The sequence below is a fragment of the Haematobia irritans genome, chromosome 4 (assembly GCF_050003625.1).
Source record: "Haematobia irritans isolate KBUSLIRL chromosome 4, ASM5000362v1, whole genome shotgun sequence".
In the NCBI taxonomy this organism is placed as follows: Eukaryota; Metazoa; Arthropoda; class Insecta; order Diptera; family Muscidae; genus Haematobia; species Haematobia irritans.
The window spans coordinates 218,029,426-218,050,130 of record NC_134400.1 but is presented as its reverse complement, the minus strand read 5'-3'; the positions used below and the strand labels follow the sequence as shown (position 1 = coordinate 218,050,130).

At 31.9% G+C, this 20,705-nt stretch overlaps 2 protein-coding genes across 5 annotated transcripts in view; both read left to right on the top strand.

Annotated features, from left to right (window-relative positions):
- The window catches only part of LOC142234983 (RNA-binding protein Musashi homolog Rbp6), a 1,501,536-nt gene that overhangs the window by 90,692 nt on the left and 1,390,139 nt on the right, over positions 1-20,705 (top strand). The window lies entirely within an intron of this gene.
- LOC142236292 (P protein-like) lies at positions 8,717-11,125 on the top strand. The gene has a single exon (XM_075307554.1). It carries the CDS (start codon positions 8,852-8,854, stop codon positions 11,093-11,095), a length of 2,244 nt encoding a protein of 747 aa, XP_075163669.1. The 5' UTR covers positions 8,717-8,851; the 3' UTR covers positions 11,096-11,125.

The following is a 20,705-nucleotide window of genomic DNA, read 5'->3' as shown; positions in this document are numbered from 1 at the left end:
TTGTGAAAATGTTATTTCTATCGAAAATTTTGTTAAAATTTTATTTCTATAGAAAATTTTGTGAAAATGTTATTTCTATCGAAAATTTTGTGCAAATGTTATTTCTGTAGAAAATTTTGTGAAAATGTTATTTCTATCGAAAATTTTGTTAAAATTTTATTTCTATAGAAAATTTTGTGAAAATGTTATTTCTATCGAAAATTTTGTTAAAATTTTATTTCTATAGAAAATTTTGTTAAAATTTCATTTCTATAGAGAATTTTGTCAAAACTTTATTTCTATAGAAAATTTTGTGAAAATGTTATTTCTGTAGAAAATTTTGTGAAAATGTTATTTCTATAGAAAATTTTGTTAAAATTTTATTTCTGTAGAAAATTTTGTGAAAATGTTATTTCTATCGAAAATTTTGTTAAAATTTTATTTCTATAGAAAATTTTGTGAAAATGTTATTTCTATCGAAAATTTTGTTAAAATTTTATTTCTGTAGAAAATTTTGTGAAAATGTTATTTCTGTAGAAAATTTTGTGAAAATGTTATTTCTATCGAAAATTTTGTTAAAATTTTATTTCTATAGAAAATTTTGTTAAAATTTCATTTCTATAGAAAATTTTGTCAAAACTTTATTTCTATAGAAAATTTTGTCAAAATTTTATTTCTGTAGAAAATTTTGTGAAAATGTTATTCCTATAGAAAATTTTGTGAAAATATTATTTCTATCGAAAATTTTGTGAAAATGTTATTTCTATAGAAAATTTTGTGAAAATGTTATTTCTATCGAAAATTTTGTTAAAATTTTATTTCTATAGAAAATTTTGTTAAAATTTCATTTCTATAGAAAATTTTGTCAAAACTTTATTTCTATAGAAAAATTTGTTAAAAATTTTATTTCTATAGATTTTTTTGATTTAATATATACCACGTATGGACCTACATACAATTTAGAAGACGGTGTTAGGAGGTTTTAAGATACCTTGCCATCGCCAAGCGTTACCGCAACTTAAGTAATTCGATTGTGGATGGCAGGGTTTAGAAGAAGTTTCTACACAATCCATGGTGGAGGGTACATAAGCTTCGGCCTGGCCGAACTTACGGCCGTATATACTTGTTTTAATTGAAATTTTAATTGGAAAAAATTTTGGTGGTATTTTCTTCTGTACAGTTACGATATTAACGATTTGTTAAAGTGTGCCGAGATCAAGAATATCGGCCACTCGATCTAGAGCGAACTGGTGCCCAGCAAAATCTTCCATTACCAAATAACCTTGGAGGTAACCTAAATTTTAGCATGTGCAATTTACAAAATATTGAGGACAAATTTCTTTAAAATAATGAAATTTTAATTAAACTAAAGTTTATAGTTTAAAATTTTTTTTAATTAAGGACACTAATTTTGTAAATTTGAGTTCCTCTGTTAAAGTCACATGTCTTTGAACTATGGCAAATTTTCCTTAAAGGTGGCTATTAATTTCGTGTTTAGCCGCTAAAATCGTCATTTTTTCACGATTACTTTTCTTTAATAATCCATTTTAATGAATACAAACTGTGTGAAAATTTGCTTTGGGATATTCCCCATCAAGTTATAATGAAATCTGCAACAAAAATGTATAATTTTATGACTTTTTTTTTATTGATTTAGTTTTCACTTTAGTGAAAATTAGCGGCTAAACTCGAACTTAATACCCACCTTAAAGTATTTGATTTTAAGAAATCTCCCTTAAAATAATCGAAATATTGAATCTTTGGATTTAAGACAAAACGCTTCAAATATATGCTAATACTTATTTCAGATTTACCACCTTTGGTTTAAAGTTTTGTTTTTTGGAATTAAGAAAACATTTTTTACTGCATATGTACTTCAAAAGCATTATAATTTGGATTTTTAAACTAGTATTTGTTTTGTTTGTTTTTTAATATAACACAAAAAGGGAATGAAAATTCGATAAATGAGATCTGTAACCTAATTTTATTCATCCTAGATTTAAAGCCAGATATTTCGCTAAAAACTATTTTCATTTTAAAGGAGCCGCATCTGTGGCTCGGAATCAATACCAAAATCCTTGGATCCAACTGAACTTTTTCTGAGTGCAAAAAATATATTGTGTGTGTGTGAAGAAAATAGGAGCAAACCCAGCAAATCTGGGTAAATAGTTGCGTATGCTTGAGAATAATGACTTACCTCAGGAGTACTACCACGCTGACGTAGAAATCCACCGGCAGTTATATTTAATCAACTCTTGAAAAAGACTGCCACATTGAGATTTACTTTGAATTGTATTTAGACCTATTATAGTAAAACAGGTGCATATGCTCATAATGTTATATTGCATATATAGGGTAGTATATGCAATATTTCACCAATTTCAGGTTGCCATAATTTTTAGCCGCTTGTCCGACAGCTGACAGATTTATTCCAGTGGCAGTTCATGTTTCAAGCTTATAGAAACATTTTGATAAAGTTTTTTCGTCATAGAATTCAATCGTGTTAGTGTGATTGTTTTAAATTTGGCTGGGAAACCAGAAGTGGTTATCGTAAGAGCCATCCATTGCTCGTTACCTTGATATTATTTATCGTAATTTTAAAGAAATTGAATCTTTTCTATTAAGTAAATAGCGTATCCTAAAATTTAGGCTACTTCACTTTGTATATTCGGTCAATTTTTTTTTAGCGCAAGACACTAACCCACTTGCTAGATATGATAATGGAACGAGTCATTATAAGTTCCCTGGGTAATGAACATTTTTGTGAATCGCAAACCAATCACCCTAACCTTGGTCACATTGCTGTGTATGTAATAAAATTCCGCATAATTTGTCAGAGACCCAACAACGGCATTTCCCCCTTCTTGCCATGCATGCAAATACAAACAATTTTCAATTTATTGTGATATTGAATTTTGAATTCCATCAATCTATAATTGATGACGACCAATTCATCCATAAAAGGCGTTAAATATCGAAACTCTGGCTTCTGGCTAATTGATTTTTAATTTGTAGAAGTTTTATTTCCATTTCAACACAAAATTCAATATTGTCCACATTCCATTGAATGAGACCAGCTCTTCCAGCCACATCTGAATGTGAAATAAATGGATGCACCCCAACAACATAGCCGTCACTTGCAACTATGCCATAAAATTTTGAAATGCCCACTGTATACGACTGAGGGGGAACTTTTAGCAATATTTCATTCATTTATTGGCTGCGTTATTGTGGTATGCCTCACTTTCGAGCGCAGTCATGGGATGAATACCAACATTCACTGATTATGGAGAGAGTGGGTTCGGGAGTCTGCCTTGTGGATCGTTGGGAAATGAAAAACTTGCACAAATTGTTTTCACTCTCGTACATTTTTTGTTTTTTGTTCTTAGGCACACACCCATCAGTCCACGACTGGACTGGCTTGTGTGATAACCGCCTATGACTTTGACATCTTTTTGCTCTGCAGTAGCAAAAGCAATCATAGACGCCTGGGTAGCCTTTCGAGCGATTTTTCTATTCTATTTGCAACTTTCTCACATGCATGCATGCACGGCGCACATGTAAGCCTCTTTTTTTTATTGCTTCAGTGTTTGGAGGCAATGCAATATCGCATGGATCACCGAAATTGGAGGTTTGGAAGTGGGTGGTTGTGTGTGTGTGTGTGTTTTTGAGCGTTGGCCGACCAGCTGTCCGTGATGATTGCTCATTTAAGCAAGTGTAGGACAAGGCCATTACTAAAAGTAATTTCTATAGACTCTGCGCCACTATCACCGCTTTGGAAGAGGATGTTTGCATTGTCAACGACAAGTGAAATAAACTTATTAGTGTACTGAGCAGTAAAGGCAAGAAAGAGGTATGATGAGAGGCCTTTATTGTGGGGTTAGGTCTTTATCATTACTAGAAATGCTGAGAATAGAATCCATTTTGTCCATACCGGTCAATTTACTATCACAAGCAGAGGCTATACAGTCGCATTGCAGTATTGTGTTCGTCATACTCAAGTTATTTGGTTTACTTGTAATTCACAAGAAATTTAGAGGGAAGCAAAAGAGAGGGGGATTCCCCCTATTAAGAATCTTAACTTTTGTCATTTATGAAGAATTTAGAAGAAGGCTACGATGCTCGTAGAGAGTGTTTCAAAAGGAACGAGGAACATGGCGTGATAAAGTAACATTATATTCTTGGAGCTACCGTGGTCCAATGGTTAGTATGCCCGCCTTGCACACAAAGGGTCATGGGTTCAATCCCCATTTTCACCAAATACCGCTGAAAAGCTTTTCAGCGGTGGATTATTCCCTCTAAGTCATTTCTGAGTGTTTCAAACCTTCTCTAAGGGATTGCACCAAAATGTGAAACTCCGTTCGGACTCGCCTATAAAAAGAATTTTTTTTGTCATTGAGCTAAACATAGAATCGGACAGCACTTAGTGATAAGAGATAAGTTCACCACTATGGTATCACAATGGACTGAATAGTTCAAGTGAGTCTGAAATATCGAATTGCTACTATACCTAACCTAATCCAACTAGAAATATGTGGGGTGACCAGAATCCTTCTTCGGGTGTGCAAACATAGCGTGTTCGTGTTTCCTTTCCCGGTTTACTTCATATTTGTACAACCCATATATGGTTCACTTTTTATTTGGCTTTATAAAGCCAATTGTAGGTTAGTTCATGGAATTATTATGATTTGAGAAAGTTTCCTTGACTGCACTACTATAGAAATTTTTTTCAAAATTTTATTTCTATAGAAAATTTTGTCAAAATTTTATTTCTATAGAAAATATTGTAAAAATTTTATTTCTATAGAAAATTTTGTGAAAACTTTATTTCTATAGAAAATTTTGTCAAAATTTTATTTCTATAGAAAATTTTGTCAAAAATTTTGACAAACATTCTTTTCCTCTGTTGGTTAAGCTACACTTGTAGTTTAGTAAATGTATGCTGAAAAAGCTGAAATCAAAAAAACAACGACAATGCTTAAAGAACAAAACCAACAATTACAAAAATAAACCCAGCCAACTACACTCAAATCGATGATTTGACAGTGGCATAGGAAAAGAGATATGTTTGTTTCGAATTTATTTCGGCATAAGCCGGCTATCATACAAACCCTTTTTTTCGGAAGGTTCAAGTGTGGTTCATTGTTGGGTTTAATGAACTGCCTGAATTTATTCTGATAATTGGTTGATAGTTGTGCTGCAAGAAGAGGATACTGATGAGGAATGTCGTAATTCTGAAACGTGCGTCCATCCAACCATCTTGCAGTCTATAGGGATTTGTCCAAATAAATTTGACAAACATTCTTTTCCTCTGTTGGTTATGCTACACTTGTAGTTTAGTCAATGTATGGTTTTAACCTGAAATAAAAAAAAAACAACAAAAATTTTATTTCTATAGAAAATATTGTAAAAATTTTATTTCTATAGAAAATTTTGTCAAAATTGTATTTCAATAGAAATTTTTGTCAAAATTTTATTTTTATAGACAATTTTGTCACAATTTTATTTCCATAGAAAATATCTGTCAAAATCTTATTTCTATAGAAAATTTTGTCAAAATTTTATCCTATAGAAATTTTTTAAAAATTTTATTTCTATAGAAAATATTGTAAAAATTTTATTTCTATAGAAAATGTTGTCAAAACTTTATTTCTATAGAAAATTTTGTCAAAATCTTATTTTTATAGACCATTTTGTCACAATTTTATTTCTATAAAAAATTTTGTCAAAATTTTATTTTTATAGAATATTTTGTCAAAATTTTATTTTTATAGAAAATTTTGTCAAAATTTTATTTCTATAGAAATTTGTGTCAAAATTTTATTTTTATAGAAAATTTTGTCAAAATTTTATTGTATAGAAGATTTTGTCAAAATTTTATTTCTATAGCAAATTTTGTCAAAATTTTATTTCTATAGAAAATTTTGTGAAAATTTTATTTTTATAGACAATTTTGTCAAAATTTTATTTTTATATACAATTTTGTCAAAATTTATTTTTATAGAAAATTTTGTAAAAAATTTATTTCTATAGAAATTTGTGCCAAATTTTTATAGGAAATTTTGTCAAAATTTTATTTTTATAGACCATTTTGTCACAATTTTATTTCTATAAAAAATTTTGTCAAAATTTTATTTCTATAGAAAATTTTGTGAAAATTTTATTTTTATAGACAATTTTGTCAAAATTTTATTTTTATATACAATTTTGTCAAATTTTATTTATATAGCAAATTTTGTCAAAATTTTATTTCTATAGAAAATTTTGTCAAAATTTTATTTTAATAGACAATTTTGTCAAAATTTTATTTTTATAGAAAATTTTGTAAAAATTTTATTTCTATAGAAATTTGTGCCAAATATTTATTTTTATAGAAAATTTTGTCAAAGAAAATTTTGTCAAAATCTTATTGTATAGAAGATTTTGTCAAAATTTTATTTCTATAGCAAATTTTGTCAAAATTGTATTTCTATAGAAAATTTTGTGAAAATTTTCTTTTTATAGACAATTTTGTGAATATTTTATTTTTATAGACAATTTTGTCAAAATTTATTTTTATAGAAAAATTTGTAAAAAATTTATTTCTATAGAAATTTGTGCCAAATTTTTATTTTTATAGAAAATTTTGTCAAAATTTTATTCTATAGAAGATTTTGTCAAAATTTTATTTCTATAGCAAATTTTGTCAAAATTTTATTTCTATAGAAAATTTTGTCAAAATTTTAGTTTTATAGAAAATTTTGTCAAATTTTGCTTCTATAAAAAATATTGTAAAAATTTTATTTCTATAGAAAATTTTGTCAAAATTGTATTTCAATAGAAATTTTTGTCAAAATTTTATTTTTATAGACAATTTTGTCAAAATTTTATTTCTATAGAAATTTGTGTCAAAATTTTATTTGTATAGAAAATGTTGTCAAAATTTTATTCTATAGAAGATTTTGTGAAAATTTTATTTCTATAGGAAATTTTGTCAAAATTTTATTTCTATAGAAAATTTTGTCAAAATTTTATTTTTATAGACAATTTTGTGAAAATTTTATTTTTATAGAAAATTTTGTAAAAATTTTATTTCTATAGAAATTTGTGCCAAATATTTATTTTTATAGAAAATTTTGTCAAAATTTTATTTTTATAGAAAATTTTGTCAAAATTTTATTTCTATAGAAATTTGTGCCAAAAATTTTTTTTTATAGAAAATTTTGTCAAAATTTTATTTTTATAGACAATTTTGTGAAAATTTTATTTTTATAGAAAATTTTGTAAAAATTTTATTTCTATAGAAATTTGTGCCAAATATTTATTTTTATAGAAGATTTTGTCAAAATTTTATTTCTATAGAAAATTTTGTCAAAATTTTATTTCTATAGAAAATTTTGTCAAAATTTTATTTCTATAGAAAATTTTGTAAATATTTTATTTTTATAGACAATTTTGTCAACATTTTATTTCTATAGATTTTTTTTCAAAATTTTATTTCATTCGTTTTGTTTTGTTATTGTTGGTTTTTTTCCTTTAATAATTGTTGTTGTTTTTGATTTCAGCTTTAAACCATGCATTGACTAAACTACAAGTGTAGCTTAACAAAGTTTTAAGCTGAAATCAAAATCAACAACAATATTTTATTTCACCTTTATTTCCATAGAAAATTTGTCAAAATTTTATTTCTATAGAAAATTTTGTCAGAATTTTATTTCTTTAGAAAATTTTGTCAGAGTGTTATTTCTATAGAAATTTTGTCAGAATTTTATTTCTTTAGAAAGTTTTGTCAGAATTGTATTGCTTTAGAAAATTTTGCCAAAAGTTTATTTCTATTGAAAATTTTGTCAAAATTTTATTTCTTTTGAAAATTTTGTCAAAATTTCATTTCGATTGAAAATTTTGTCAAAGTTTCATTTCGTTTGAAAATTTTGTCAAAATTTTACTTCAATAGAAAATTTTGTACCCTTTAGGTAGAGAGATATATATAATATATATAATATAATTTTTTGGTGAAATTCTACCAACTGGATGCATGTGATTGATCTTCACTCCAAAATCGACAATTCTGTTTATTAGCCATTGAGTCAAAAATGAGTTTCATCACTGAACGCATTTTGATCCAATAACCTGCAAGCTGTGTTCTGTTGTAAAACGATTCACTGTTAAAATATAGACCAAACTAAATATGTTCGACAGTGAAAAAAAAAACAACAAACGTGTGTGTCTATCACAAAAGAGTTAAAAATTTCCTAAAATTTGTAAATATTATTAATAAAGCACCCCAGTTGCCATTTTTGGTGGATTAATAGTACAAATTCTATAAAGATTAGTTTACGGAGAGCATAGAGGAAACCCTCGATATCAAAAGAGGACACCTCCCCATTCCCCCATGGTCTCTCCATTCATAACATATCAGATATCGCATAACATTGATGTGGCAGCTCTTGGCCGATGAGATTGTTCATCGACTTTTGTTAACTTCGTCAGTTTTTTGCCTTAAAAGAAATCGATAGTGGAGAACTACGAGTACTTCTATTTCCTTGGAATTAGCCTTTCTAGAAGTTAGGAGCTAGTCTTATTTCTTATAGCTCATTCACATTAGGCTCGAAATCTACTAAAAGTAGATTTGAAATCCCTTTTTTATAAGGCAAATGACAGTTGAAATCTAGTTAACGTAGATTTTGGAAGTGTAATGTGAATGAGGTATTAGAGGGAACAGTTTTTCTTTCACTTAGTTCACAGTGCTTTGCCCAAATGTATCGAAATTCTTAACAAATTGAAACTTTGAAGCAAATGCCAATATTAATAAAATTAATATAGAAAAATAATTTTGGCTCAAAGGAATTGTGAAAAATAATTTGGTTCAAAGGAATATTTTGAGCAAAAAATAATGTCAAAGAAAACTACAAGATTTGAAGACCACGCTAATCCTGGTCATTCCAGTAAAAGTAAGAAAACTATCAACAATCAGGACCAAGAAATCGAAGAAGCAGTTGATGATTTATCTCAAATTGATTATGGAGCTGATGAAGATGTCGCTGGTGAGTCAAGAAAAAGAGTACAACAATCTTCCTCAGATTTATCGTCCTCGAATCAGTCTGATGCCTATCACAATAGAGTTCATTGGATAAAAGTTGGAATATTGAGTGGCATATGGCTGTTCTATAGCATAGCCATTGTGACACATAAGGAACAGGAGAGTCATTCAATCATAACCTCTGTAGATCCTAAAGAACCCAAAGTTTTGGATATACCATCTTCGAAAGATGTACGGCATTTATTAGGGATTCACATGAGAGGAGCTTTTCAAGAAGGCCATGAACCGTTTGATAAAATCGATGATGGAAAAATGCCTTATCTGGCTATGTATGTACAGCTCACCGAAAATGATATGGTTACGATAGTAAGCAAAAAATTCTATTTCTTGTTAAATGGATGGGATAATTTGCAGTATAGCCCTTTAGTTGAGCGATCCTTGGTATTTGACCTTGACAAGGACATATCTCATATAGAGGGTAAGAAATCTCTTGCCTTGGTAATGAGTAGCAACATTGAGAACACTTTCGTTGTGAAACTTTGGCTTGATCTCAGTCCCATAAACAAGAATTGGGCAGTGCCGCTGGGAGCTTTGGTCCTCATACTCTTGTACGTTCTCATTATTTGGGAATTTGTTAATCGTACATTTGCTGCTGTTGTGGCCTCAACATTGGCCATTGGCATCTTGGCTGCCTTAAATGCTCGACCTTCAACTTTAAAAATAATGTCCTGGGTAGATGTGGAAACCTTGATTTTATTGTTCGGTATGATGGTCCTTGTATCGATCTTATCCGAGTCTGGTATTTTTGATTATTTGGCTGTATTGGCTTATGAACATTCCCGAGGCAATCTTCGTCTGTTGATTTATGTCCTATGCCTAACTACTGCAATCCTATCAGCTTTCCTGGACAATGTTACCATGATGTTATTGGTGGCTCCCGTGACCATACGTTTGTGTGAAGTCTGTAATTTGAATCCCGTTCCGGTTCTCATGTCCATGGTGATTTATTCGAATATTGGGGCAGCCTTGACTCCCGTGGGAGATCCCCCAAATATTTTGATTATGACCAATCGTTATATCAATAGCCATGGAGTCAATTTTGGAAACTTTTGCCTGCACATGATGCCTCCCGTGGTCATCGGGATGATATCGACATTTATTCATCTTTACTTGAGATATCCCAGTATTAAGAGCTTCATGAATAAACAATCGGTGGAAATAGAGGCTGTGAAACATGAGATACAAGTATGGGAAAAATCAGCCCAGGCCATACCAGCACCAGCCACTATGGATGAAGAAATTGTCCAGAATACCTTGTATAAGAAGGTGAAAGCTCTTAAGCAAAAACTCAAAGAGCTCGAAAGTAAGGGATCCCATATGGCTACAGATTTTCAGTCAACTCTCACATATATGAAGAAAACCTATTCCATACGCAACAAGGCCCTCTTGATCAAGTCCGCAGTGGCTTTCATCTTTGTCCTTCTACTATTCTTTCTACATGCCGTACCTAATTTATATCATTTGTCCTTGGGTTGGAGTGCTCTGATTGGGGCTATTCTGCTATTGATTCTGGCCGATGAAGAAGATCTGGAGACTGTACTCTCACGTGTGGAATGGTCCACTTTGCTATTCTTTGCATGTCTCTTCACATTGATGGAAGCCCTCACGGAACTTGGTCTAATTGAAGTTTTGGGAAATTTTTGTATTCGTATCATCAGTAACATTAGTCCAGATTACCGTTTACTTATCGCTCTCCTTCTTATCCTCTGGGTATCTGGTATAGCTTCAGCATTTCTGGCCAATACTCCTGTTACCACTATGATGATCAAGATTGTCATCACTTTGGCCCAGAATGATGAACTTAATCTGCCATTGACTCCTTTAATTTGGGCTTTGGCATTGGGTGCTTGCTTTGGTGGCAATGGTAGTCTAATAGGAGCATCGGCCAATGTGGTTTCATCGGGAGTGGCTGAGCAACATGGCTATCGAATTTCTTTTCTGGATTTTCTTTTCTTTGGATTTCCAATAATGATAAATACTTTGGCGGTGGCTTCCATATATCTCTATGTGGCCCATTGTCTATTGGAGTGGCATTAAATAGAAGATTGCTTTACATTTGTGTTTTAATTGAGTATTTTTATACCCACCACCATAGAATGGTGACGGGGGTATAATAGGTTTGTCATTCCGTTTGTAACACATCGAAATATCGATTTCCGACTATATAAAGTATATATATTCTTGATCAGGGAGAAATTCTAAGACGATATAACGATGTCCGTCTGTCCGTCTGTCTGTCTGTCTGTCTGTTGTAATCACGCTACAGTCTTCAATAATGAAGCAATCGTGCTGAAATTTTGCACAAGCTCGTCTTTTGTCTGCAGGCAGGTCAAGTTCGAAGATGGGCTATATCGGTCCAGGTTTTGATATAGTCCCCATATAAACCGACCTCCCGATTTGGGGTCTTGGGCTTATAGAAATCGTAGTTTTTATCCAATTTGCCTGAAATTTGAAATCTGGAGGTATTTTATGACCATAAAGAGGTGTGCCAAAAATGGTGAGTATCGGTCCACGTTTTGGTATAGCCCCCATATAGACCGAACTCCCGATTTTACTTCTTGGGCTTATAGAAACCGCAGTTTTTATTCAATTTACCTGAAATTGTAAATCTAGAGGTATTGTAGGACCACAAATACGTGTGCCAAAAATTGTGAGTATCGGTCCATATTTTGGTATAGCCCCCATATAGACCGATCTCCCGATTTTACTTCTTGGGCTTATAGAAACCGCAGTTTTTATTCAATTTGTCTGAAATTGGAAATTTAGAGGTATTGTAGGACCACAAATATGTGTGCCAAAAATTGCGAGTATCGGTCCATATTTTGGTATAGCCCCCATATAGACCGATCTCCCGATTTTACTTCTTGGGCTTATAGAAATCGCAGTTTTTATTAAATTTACCTGAAATTGGAAATATAGAGGTATTGTAGGACCACAAATACGTGTGCCGAAAATTGTGAGTATCGCTCCACATTTTGGTATAGCCCCCATATAGACCGATCTCCCGATTTGGGGTCTTGGGCTTATAGAAACCGTAGTTTTTATCCAATTTGTCTGAAATTGGAAATCTAGAGGTATTTTAGGACCATAAAGAGGTGTGCCGAAAATGTTGAGTATCGGTCCATATTTTGGTATAGCCCCCATATAGATCGATTTCCCAATTTTACTTCTTGGGCTTCTAGAATCCGAAGTTTTTATCCTATTTGCCTGAAATTGAAAATCTAGAGGTATTTTCGGGTCACAAAGAGGTGTGCCGAAAATGGTGAGTATCGGTCCATATTTTAGTATAGCCCCCATAAGAACGATCTCCCGATTTAACTCCTTGGGTTTCTAGAAACCGTAGTTTTTATCTGATATGCCTGAAATTGTAAATACTCTGGTATTTTAGGCTCACAAAAACGTGTATCGGATTAAGTTTTTATCGGTCCATTTGGTAATGCCTCCATATAGACCGACTTCACTTCTTGAGGGTGTAGAAGGCACACTGATCATGAAAATTGCTTGAAACTCAATGTAAAATTTCCAGATTTTACTTCTACAGATTTAAGATTTCAAATCAAGACGTTATTTTATAATTTTCTTGCACACTTACAAGAGATGTTAATGATTCCTCTAAAACTCAAACAAAAATGGTTCTTATAAATCCAGAATCTGATATAGTGTATATAGGTGAAATCTTTAAATTTAACTTCGGGAAGTGTCCTCAAGTCCTCAAGCCCTCCTGAAATTTCAAAGGAAACCCTAATATTTGGTTCATGGTGGTGGGTATTTAAGATTCGGCCCGGCCGAACTTACTGCTGTATATACTTGTTTTTTTTTATTATTATATTATAACTAGGTTTTGTTATTTTTTGAAATTTCCCATTTTGGAAGATGAAAATCTTCCACATTTTCAGTCTAAATAACTAATACTTGTGACTTTTCTGATGGTTCCAAAACATCTCTACATGGATGAAAAAGAGAGATTTAGTTAATGTTGAGAAGCTTTTTCTACCAGTGTGGTTATACACACTGAAGAAATAGTCTCTGATTTTTTATACCCTCCATCATAGGATGGGGGTATATTAACTTTGTCATTCCGTTTGTAACACATCGAAATATTGCTCTAAGACCCCATAAAGTATATATATTCTGGGTCGTGGTGAAATTCTGAGTCGATCTAAGCATGTCCGTCCGTCCGTCCGTCCGTCTGTTGAAATCACGCTAACTTCCGAACGAAACAAGCTATCGACTTGAAACTTGGCACAAGTAGTTGTTATCGATGTAGGTCGGATGGTATTGAAAATGGGCCATATCGGTCCACTTTTACGTATAGCCCCCATATAAAGGGACCTTCAGATTTGGCGTGTGGAGCCTCTAACAGAAGCATATTTCATCCGATCCGGCTGAAATTTGGTACATGGTGTTGGTATATGGTCTCTAACAACCATGCAAAAATTGGTCCACATCGGTCCATAATTATATATAGCCCCCATATAAACCGATCCCCAGATTTGGCTTGCGGAGCCTAAAAGAGAAGCAAATTTCATCCGATCCGGCTGAAATTTGGTACATGGTGTTAGTATATGGTCTCTAACAACCATGCCAAAATTGGTCCACATCGGTCCATAATTATATATATCCCCCATATAAACCGATCCCCAGATTTGGCTTGCGGAGCCTCAAAGAGAAGAAAATTTCATCCGATCCGGCTGAAATTAAGTACATGATGTTGGTATATGGTCTCTAACAACCATGCAAAAATTGGTCCATATCGGTCCTTAATTATATATAGCCCCCATATAAACCGATCCCCAGATTTGGCTTGTAGAGCCTCTAAGAGAAGCATATTTCATCCGATCCGGCTGAAATTTGGTACATGGTGTTGGTATATGGTCTCTAACAATCATTCCGATTGCAAATTTCATCCGATCCGGCTGAAATTTGGTACATGATGTTGGTATATGGTCTCTAACAACCATGCAAAAATTGGTCCACATCGGTCCATAATTATATATAGACCCCATATAAACCGATCTCCAGATTTGGCTTGCGAAGCCTCAAAGAGAAGCAAATTTCATCCGATCCGGCTGAGATTTGGTACATGGTGTTGGTATATGGTCTCTAACAACCATGCAAAAATTGGTCCACATCGGTTCATAATTATATATAGCCCCCATATAAACCGATCCCCAGATTTGGCTTGCGAAGTCTCCAAGAGAAGCAAATTTCATCCAATCCGGTTGTAATTTGGAACATGGTGTTAGTATATGATCTTTAACAAGCGTGCCAGAATTGGTCCATATCGGTCCATAATTATATATAGCCCCCATATAAAACGTTCTCCAGATTTGACCACCGGAGCCTCTTGGAGGAGCAAAATTCATCCGATCCGGTTCAAATTAGGAACGTGGTGTTAGTATATGGTCGCTAACAACCATACCAAAATTGGTCCAATCACACAAAAATTGGTCCATATCGGTTCATAATCATGGTTGCCACTAGAGCCAAAAATAGTCTACCAAACTCTTATTTCTATAGAAAATTTTGTCAAAATTTTATTTCTATAGAAAATTTTGTCAAAATTTTATTTCTAGAGAAAATTTTGTTAAAATTTCATTCGTTTCATAATAAAATTTTCATCATTGTCAAAATTGTATTTCTATAGAAAATTTTATTCAAATTTTATTCGGTTCATAATCATGGTTGCCACTCGAGCCAAAAATCATCTACCAAAAGTTTATTTCTATAGAATATTTTGTGAAAATTTTATTTGTATAGAAAATTTTGTTAAAATTTTATTTTTGTAGAAAATTTTGTCAAAATTTTATTTCTAATTTGTCAAACTGAATTATATACGTATTGGATCGATCTTGTTTGATTTAATATATACCACGTATGGACTTACATACATTTTAGAAGATGGTGTTAATCGGCAAGCGTTACCGCAATTTAAGTATTCGATTGTGGATGGCAGTGTTTAGAAGAAGTTTCTACGCAATCCAGGATGGAGGGTACATAAGCTTCGGCCTGGCCGAACTTACGGCCGTATATACTTGTTTTTTTTTTAAATATATTTTTTATTTACTTAATTTTTTTTTACAATTCATAAATTCTATGTTGCCCCAGCGCCCTAACGGCTTTATAGGAGCTAACCTTATCAGTACCTATAGACGTGTTATGAATATTTACTTTTTATATACCAAATTCATTTACGATTAAAAATTGTTTTACATTGAAAATTCAAAATAATTTAGTTTAATTTACATGAAAACTATTTGCATCAGAAGCATTTCCATATCACGTAATAAAAATGATTGATTTTTTTCTCTTTTAAATGTAGAAATTCTTGATATATTCTTCAAATTATCGGGAATTCGGTTGAATGCTACACATCCACTATGCTCGATTCCCTGTTTAGCCACTTCTAGACGACATCGTTTTACTTTTAATTTTGTATTATTTCTGGTATTGAATGCAGTTTGATTTATGAGAAATTGTATTGATCCCAGTCCGATATTATTAGTAGCCTTGAACATATATGTCAATAATTGAAATTTGTATACGTCATACACTGGTAAAATTGTTTTAGCAATATTGCTGTATAACTCCGAAGTAGGGTATAATATCGGTAAATTGAAAACAATTTTGAGTGCCTTATTCTGTGTTCTTTGCAATGATCTCAAATGAAAGTTATTTTTGTGAACATATATTATTGCCAAGTAATTTAAATGGCTTTGAATCAAAGAATAATAAATATAGCAAAAGTTTTGTCTTTACATTAAAAACATTACGAAATTTATGCAGCATGCCAATAGCAGGTGACACTTTTTTCTTCAACTCTTCACCCAGAAAAAAGTGCCTTCCAAACTAAAGGAAAAAATTTTCATCAATATAGTTTATCCATTTTATTTCCATCAAGGTAAATTTTTGTGAAAAATAATAAAATCTACTCGTTTCAGTAAAAAAATCCTAATCTGTAAGCAGTTAGGAATAATTCGTTAACTAGAATAAGGCATGGATTTTTACTCATACTATTTTCTTCGCTGGGTATAAGAATTTACTACTGAAAAAGAAAATTTTATTCACCGATAACAAAGCATTCGTAAAAATAAACAAAAACCGAACTAAAACCAAGTTTCCTCAAAATTAGTAAAATTTCTTATAAAATGATAATTGCGACTTCCTTTATAATAGAAAGTTTTTCACTTGGCATAGAAAAATATTTTAGTTCATTCATACTAAGAAGTATGCAATCCTTTCAAAACTTAAGGAAACACACTTGTTAGAATATAGGAAATTTTCCTAAATTTCTATTGTCTACCTGTAATCGATACCTGTCATCGTAATCGATGTGTTTGCGAGTGGGTTGTTTTTTTTTAGTTGGAATCGCGTTGTTGTGGTATACGGAAAGATTGTTAAAAAATAATATGGTAAAATAATATAATAAATAACAAATAAAATATATAAAATATTTATTATTTTAAATTAGTGAGAAAAATTTTCGGTTTTTGAAAATAAATCTATCAATGTTCGTGATGGTATATAAAGAAAGAAAACACCAGCAGAATAACAACCCTTTCATTTGTCTTCATTTTGGAATCTTCAATTATCAGGTAATATTCAGTGACGCTAACCTTTTGTAAAAAAAATGGTTTATGATTTTTTATATTTGTAGGTATTGAAATTGTAAAAGGAGGACAAAGTCGTTAGGCAGCAACTTATTAAAAGTGAAAAGTACAAGAAGAAGAAAAAGTGCGTTTTACAGTTGATAATATCACACGGAAATTGGAAATAGTGGAATAATAAACTGATATTTCAAAGAGATTCGATGCTGTTGATTCTTAATAAATATATTCAATATATTAATAAAACATGTCTTTTATTGAAGATAAAATTGCTTATAGAAATAAATAAAATTGTATTTAAAAACGAAGGTAAGCAGTTCTAATTGTGAAGTAAAAGTTTTACCACAAATGTGTAAGATTTGTCGAAATGAATGAAAAAATTTCAATAAAATCATTCCCTATATGAATTCAAATTAGTTAAATTTTTTCATTCTGTAGTAAAGTGGTATATAAATATAGGAAAATGTTAACTAATATATGGAATGCATTATTCCTAATTTCTACGAAAATCACATCGTTCAAACAAATAAAAATATCTTTGGCGCTATACGAAGTTCAACTTTCTTCACAATGACTTCATTTTAACTTAAAGAAGGGGTCACTTTTTTCTGGGTGTTCCATATGCATATTCCACGCTAAGTTGTTTTGTAAATTAATACCAAGATATTTCATTGATTTACATTCAGAGATCCGTACACCTCCAATCGTTATATTAAATGTTTCCTCAACTGGCGGGCATCGAGGTCGAAAACGCATTAATTTTTTCTTGTTCGGGTTAATTATAAGTTTGTTAATTCTGCAAAATTCCGAAATAATATTGGCATCATGTTCCATTTGTCCTTTCAATATAGCCTCATGGTTATACGGGTATAATAGAGCAATATCATCAGCATACATAATTAATTGGCCATTGAGATTTAAATTAGAAATATCGTTAAGGTATACTGTAAACAACAGCGGTCCCAAAACACTTCCCTGTGGTACCCCAAGTTCAACAGTTCCTATGTCTCCTCTTGTTCCATTAATTTCGACATATTGTTTTCTTTTCACAATATAACTCTCTTAAAGTTTCAGTTCCCTTCCACAGATTCCATAATATGGCAATTTCGACAACAGTATATTATGATCAACTAGGTCAAATGCTTTTGACAGGTCATAAAAAACTGCACCAACTCCACCAAAGCTTGCATTGAAACCATCACAAATAGTATTTACAATATTAACTACAGCTTCTTGTGTACCACTGCCTTTTTTAAATCCAAATTGTTTAGGATATAATTGTCCAGTCAGTTCGAAATAAGTTGACAGTTGTTTATGTAATAACTTTTCATATATTTTATCAAATAATGGTACTAATGCTATTGGCCTAAAATCAGAAGCTTTTTTGGCATTGGCAGAGTTTGGTATTGGTACTATTTTAGCCATCTTTAGTACTTCAGGATATGTAGATTTATTTATCATTCTATTGAATATATATGACAGATGCTCAGAAATAAAACTCCTTGACACATTCAATACCTTTCCCGAGATTCCATCATGTCCTGGACTTTTAGCGCAGTTCATATTTCTAATTAAATCCATAATATCATTGCTGCTTATAACATTAAAAGAAAATCTTGAAAAACATTGTTTTAGCGTTCCGAATTTGTTGAAGTTGTCATCATCATCATCATAAACTATATTTTGTTTTAAAATTTTTGGAATATTTAAGAAATATTCGTTAAAAATATTGCATTTCAGCTTATCATCCACTATTAATCCATTTGAATCAGTTTTTAATTTAATGGCTTGCTCCTTTTTCCTTCCCAAACATTTATTCAAAAAATTCCAAGATTCCCTAGGGTTTTGGCTTAGCTTCTCAAGATTCCAGCTTACGTAAGAGTTCATACTTCTTTACTGGCAATTTTTATGATTCGACTAACACGTTTCAAAACAAACTCGGTATTTCCATCCTTTCGACGTTTTCTTCTTCTCTTCAATAATTTTTCTTTATATTTTCTAAGTAAAAGCAGCTGATTATTTTCCCATGGAGTTATCATCGATTTCGAAAATCCTTGAACTTGTTCAAAGGTTGTGTTTTCTGAAATTATATTGGAAATAGTAAAAGTAATGTTTTCGATATCAAGAGATGGATCTCCAGTAAGATTATAATTGGCTATATTATTCCGAATATTTTCAGTTATGTTACGATAATAATAGTGTCTCATTGGTACTTGTTTTTCATTTTTATTTTGAACCACAGCTTCCATTCTGCACCATATGATAATTAAATTGTATAATTTTTGGCTCTTAAAAACTAATTTGCAATAAATATTAATTCTGTATATCTAAAATTCAGTTTGGAAGCTAATAATTTCTCCTTTAAATATATGTTGATACGTTACGTTACGTCTGTTGTTCTCTTTTAATTTTTTTCTGATGGAAATTTTCTATTCAATACGCTCATCATCGTCATCTTTGTAGTGAATAATAGATGACCTGCATCGCCCCCTCATGGACCATGTATCTCTTATAACATTTGACTTGCAACTAATTGACTTTATTTTGTATTCTTATGCTATGGCCCAAGATCCCCTTGATAGGGGGTGACCCTTTGAGACTCTGAGCTAGTCCATTTAAATACATACGCCTGCCATCTATTCGATTTGTATGTCTACCCATTTTGTATTGAATTGAAATCGAATTCAGCATTGGGAAACAAATCTATGTAACTAAACCAGTGGTAGTGAAGCAGATTGTAATTTTCCCAATTCCCGGGTAAAGCTATTGCCATTCGTTGGCCGGCGTTGGTGATACGACATCGACCAGCGATCTGCAGTCATCTTGAGATTAAGCCGTCTCCAATACACGGAGCGTTGATACTTTCCATGATGTGAGTATCAATGGCGGTGCTGTTGATGAATTATTCATAAATGTAACAAAGTTGACTTCTTAATAGGGTTCGGCGCATTTCGTTACGAGTTTGTCATTGCTTTTTTTTTGTGCCAAGGGATTGGATGTGTGGGCATTTGTGGACATATGCATGCAGGAGGGTTTTTGTTTTTCTAGCAATCAATTGACAGATATTCACATGTCTATGTCGTTTTAAAGTAACTGTCAGTTACTGAGTGTAGATATGTTTTCCAAATGCGTGTCAAATCTAAGGTAGCTTTGCGAAATGGAGAGTATGCTACCATGGCAAACATGCAAAACAACTGCAACTATTGCTAAAATTGCTAGCGCCTTGCATACGAAGGGTCCCAAAAAATTGGTTTCGAAACAGAGGTCCCTGTCCTTGAGCTGAACGTAGAACCGTGTATCACTCATTGATAAGCGAGAAGTTCATCACTTGTGGTATTACGATCGTTTGAATAGTCCAAGTGGGGCTAAAATAACGGCCTGCCACTATAACTAAACTATTGCTCAGAGGTTGCATGAACTTGGTATGACTTAACTGAATTTATTGAAGGTAAAATAGTTCAGATGAATATATGGTTGATCTCTGGTTGGTTTAGTAAAATTACCATTTCGTTCTGATCACAAAAAGATTGGTAATAAGAGAGATATTCTATGAGATAATCTATGGATATCCCCCTGATCTCCCATTTTGACTTAATGAGGGCCTAAAAGGCGTAACTTCAAAAGAAGTGTGTTGAAGATGACCCATTTCAGGCTAGGTTTTAATATAGTGGCCTTATATCGCGATTCCCCATACTGAGCATCTAGAAAAACTTAACTACACACAATCCCGAGATTTATTGATCCAATTAATTTTTTAATTGAAATGTCTTCAATCACGAAAATAATAGTAACAATCACACACTCATAGAAAATATCATGCACGGCGTGCTCATTTCAAAACGATTCGTTCATGAAAGTGAATCAACACACATGTGGTGTCAAACTGTGAACAGGCGGTGTCAATCTGACAACGACTTTATATACAACATTAAAAAAAGATTTCTGCTAGCGTGACTCGAATCTGTGTTTTCTGCACCATGCGCGTTAACAGTCGCCTTAGCACCACCGAGGGAGTTGCCATAATAACGTCTAAGGATTAT

What these genes read in the sequence shown, in the direction of transcription:
- LOC142236292 (XM_075307554.1), top strand. Translation starts at nt 8,852, where the DNA reads ATGTCAAAGAAAACTACAAGATTTGAAGACCACGCTAATCCTGGTCAT.